We start from the raw sequence: 3,199 nt of genomic DNA on the forward strand, positions 1-3,199 counted from the left end.
TTATCACTCACACAATAACAACGAAAAGAGAAGAACAATGGAGAAAGAAAGAGTGTAAAGAACGATGAAGGAGAAGAAGAATTAAAATTCTGCAAAGTTTCTCTCTACCTACAAATTGTGGAAAACTTCTTATTCACTTTGCAACTGCAAAATACTGTGAATACAATGTTATGAATACTTTATTCACTTCATTACAAAAATAAGGGTTACTCCCTATATTTATATAACTTGAACCTCAAGCCAAAACCCAAAACTATAAAAGCCCAAAATAGCTAACACTATTAAAATAGACATAGGTGGTTTGCCACTCTCTTACTCTGTCGAACAACCTGCTTCGACACAAGGAATTACAATTCAACATTGTATTTATAATTTCTATTGTTGAACAGTTATATTAATGTGATGTTTGTTTAATTGTCTTGCAATTTTATTTTTATTTTTATTGTTATTTTGAATTGAAAAACAACTAATAAATATATTAATTAATTAATTTAATTTGCTTAATTAATGTGTAAATTGTAATATTATTCTTAAGATTAATAAGTGCACTAATGAATTTATTTATTTTGCTTTGATGAACATGTGAATTTTAATGTTTTATATCATGTAGTATTTCGTTTTGTGTTTAGTAAGTAGTTACACTAGGTTTCCTTTTATGGGTTTAGAGTACACTAGTGAAACCAAATCTTTCTAACCAATTATGGAATTTAAATGTGTTTTTTCCTTTTTTAGATAAGAATATATTGTCAATTGCCACGTGAAGTATATACGTACAAATATGAGCCACCCATATAGAGGATAAGAGTGAAGGGAAGTCCAAAGTTTTAGAAGGATGATGAGTGGAAAAGGAAAGGTGGTGTGTGTGACAGGTGGTTCTGGTTTTATTGCTTCATGGATTATTAAGTTTCTCCTCCAACGTGGTTATACTGTGAGAGCGACCGTTCGAGATCCAAGTGGGTGCTTGTTTTTCCTTCAACTTGTTTCTCTTTATAGTATTATAAATGCATCAACATTGGTGTCTTTTTTGGTTGAAGCAGGTAATGCTAAAAGGGTGGACCACTTGTTTAAACTTGATGGTGCAAAGGAGAGGTTGCAACTCTTCAAAGCAGATCTGTTGGAACAAGGTTCCTTTGACACTGCTGTCAAGGGATGTGACGGTGTCTTTCATACTGCTTCACCTGTTAGTTGTACCGCAGACAACCCACAGGTTAATTCTATTGTATTGTTCACAAAATAGTTGAATGTGATGTGCTTGTAAGTTAACTTTTGATTTCTATATTTCAGGCTGAGTTGATTGATCCGGCGGTGAAGGGAACTCTTAATGTTCTTAGATCATGTGCGAAATCACCATCTGTGAAACGGGTTGTCTTAACTTCTTCTATTGCTGCAGTTTCAATAAGCACAAGGCCCAAGAATCCACAAGTCATAATTAATGAGACATGGTTTTCAGATCCAGATTTCTGTAGGGAATTACAGGTTAGCATTTTTTTTCTTCCTAAAAGACTTTCAAGGACTCATGGGATTTTGATGTATGTGTTTTTTATTGCCAACTTCAGTTATGGTACCCACTTTCAAAGACTTTGGCTGAGGTTGCTGCCTGGGAATTTGTAAATGAAAACAAGATTGACATGGTTGTTATGAACCCAACGATGGTTGTTGGTCCTCTCTTACAACATGAGGTTAACGAAAGTGTTCAACCACTTATAGACATAATAAATGGTATTATTTTTATTTGGAAGATCTTCTTCTTTGGATTAATAACAGTGTAATAACTATATCAGTGAAGAATTGTCTTGTTGCATAATAGAACAACTCATTGAGTTTTTGAATGCAGGTAAACCTTTCCCAAATTATGTTTATGGATGGGTGAATGTGAAAGATGTTGCCAACGCCCATATTAACGCATATGAGATTGCTTCAGCTAGTGGAAGATATCTTTTGTGTGAAAGAGTCTTACACTGTTCAGAACTTGCTAAGGTTTTACGCGATTTGTATCCAACATTACAAATTTCAGACAAGTAAGTTGGAGTTTAAGGATTTAAATGGTTACATTTTTGTTTATTTACTAACATGCACTCTCTATAATTTTATCAGGTGTGAGAATGATGAGCCATACAAGCCAAAATATCAGATTTCCAAGGAAAAGGCTAAGAGTTTGGGAATTGAGTTTATTCCTTTGGAAATCAGTCTCAAGGAAATTGTGGAATGCTTCAAAGGGAAAAAGATTGTCGACTTTTAATCCTCCGCCGCGATAGAATAAAATGTTGACAACATATTTATGTTGTTGTGAACTCTGCAAAAATAAAAACTATTATCTATGTTGGATCACAAGTTTGATATTTGAGATCTGCTTGCTTGCTTGCAACATTTTGTTTTCTTTGGTCTTTTCTATTTGGTTGTCAATTCAAGCTTTTATTTGGAATATGAGTGTGTCAACTGTTTTGCTTCTCTAGTTGTTTGTTTCTTTCAATGTTACTTACTTTGTGATTAAGGCTCACAATAAATAAATGGTATGAAATTAAAATAATTTCGGATTTCATTTAATAGTTAATAACTTGAATTTGAGTTTAAAATCAAATTCTATAATGAATTAGTTTAATTATGTATAATTTCAAGTGTTTAATATTTATGTTTAATTTAAAATTCGATTACTTATCAGACTTTGATACTTATAAATTTTCAGTATATTTAAAGTATAGATTATTTTTTATATACAAAAGAATTAATTCTTTAGTTTATATTCTACTAAAAAACATTCACCCAACTTCCAATAAAATCAAAAACATTTAAACATGGAATTTGTTCCTCATTATAATATCTATTAAAATTTTAGTATTTTTTTAGACAACAGTTTTAATATTATATTTATATATTTATTCATATTAAAAATTTGCTTCATACCAATTTATTCATTGCAATTTTAGAAACCAACAGAAAAACCATCTTGAGGAGGGGCCTTCTATAAGGCCATATAAAAAATTGCTTCCTTGACTTCTACACTTTTAACATCTTTACCCATATTTCTGACTTCCTTTGGGCTTAGGTTAGGAGTGTTATTGGTGAACAAGCTTTGCTAGAAAGGTTTGAAAATGTTACCCAGCTGAACTCGATCCTCAACCCAATTATCATTATCATTCTTGATCATTGTAATTCTATTCCTTCTTTTTTCTTTGGACAACTTTAAAATGGTAATACCTCG

General features: G+C 31.5%; 1 protein-coding gene across 1 annotated transcript; it reads left to right on the forward strand.

Moving 5' to 3' along the window:
* Positions 1-687: 687 nt before the first annotated feature.
* Positions 688-2,452, forward strand: LOC127075170 (phenylacetaldehyde reductase). Its single transcript, XM_051016643.1, has 6 exons — positions 688-953; positions 1,038-1,207; positions 1,285-1,476; positions 1,557-1,719; positions 1,835-2,018; positions 2,095-2,452. The coding sequence occupies exons 1-6, from the start codon at positions 833-835 to the stop codon at positions 2,237-2,239; spliced, it is 975 nt and encodes a 324-aa protein (XP_050872600.1). The 5' UTR covers positions 688-832; the 3' UTR covers positions 2,240-2,452.
* The last annotated feature ends 747 nt before the right edge of the window (positions 2,453-3,199 follow it).

The sequence above is a fragment of the Lathyrus oleraceus genome, chromosome 4, assembly GCF_024323335.1.
Source record: "Lathyrus oleraceus cultivar Zhongwan6 chromosome 4, CAAS_Psat_ZW6_1.0, whole genome shotgun sequence".
NCBI lineage: Eukaryota > Viridiplantae > Streptophyta > Magnoliopsida > Fabales > Fabaceae > Lathyrus > Lathyrus oleraceus.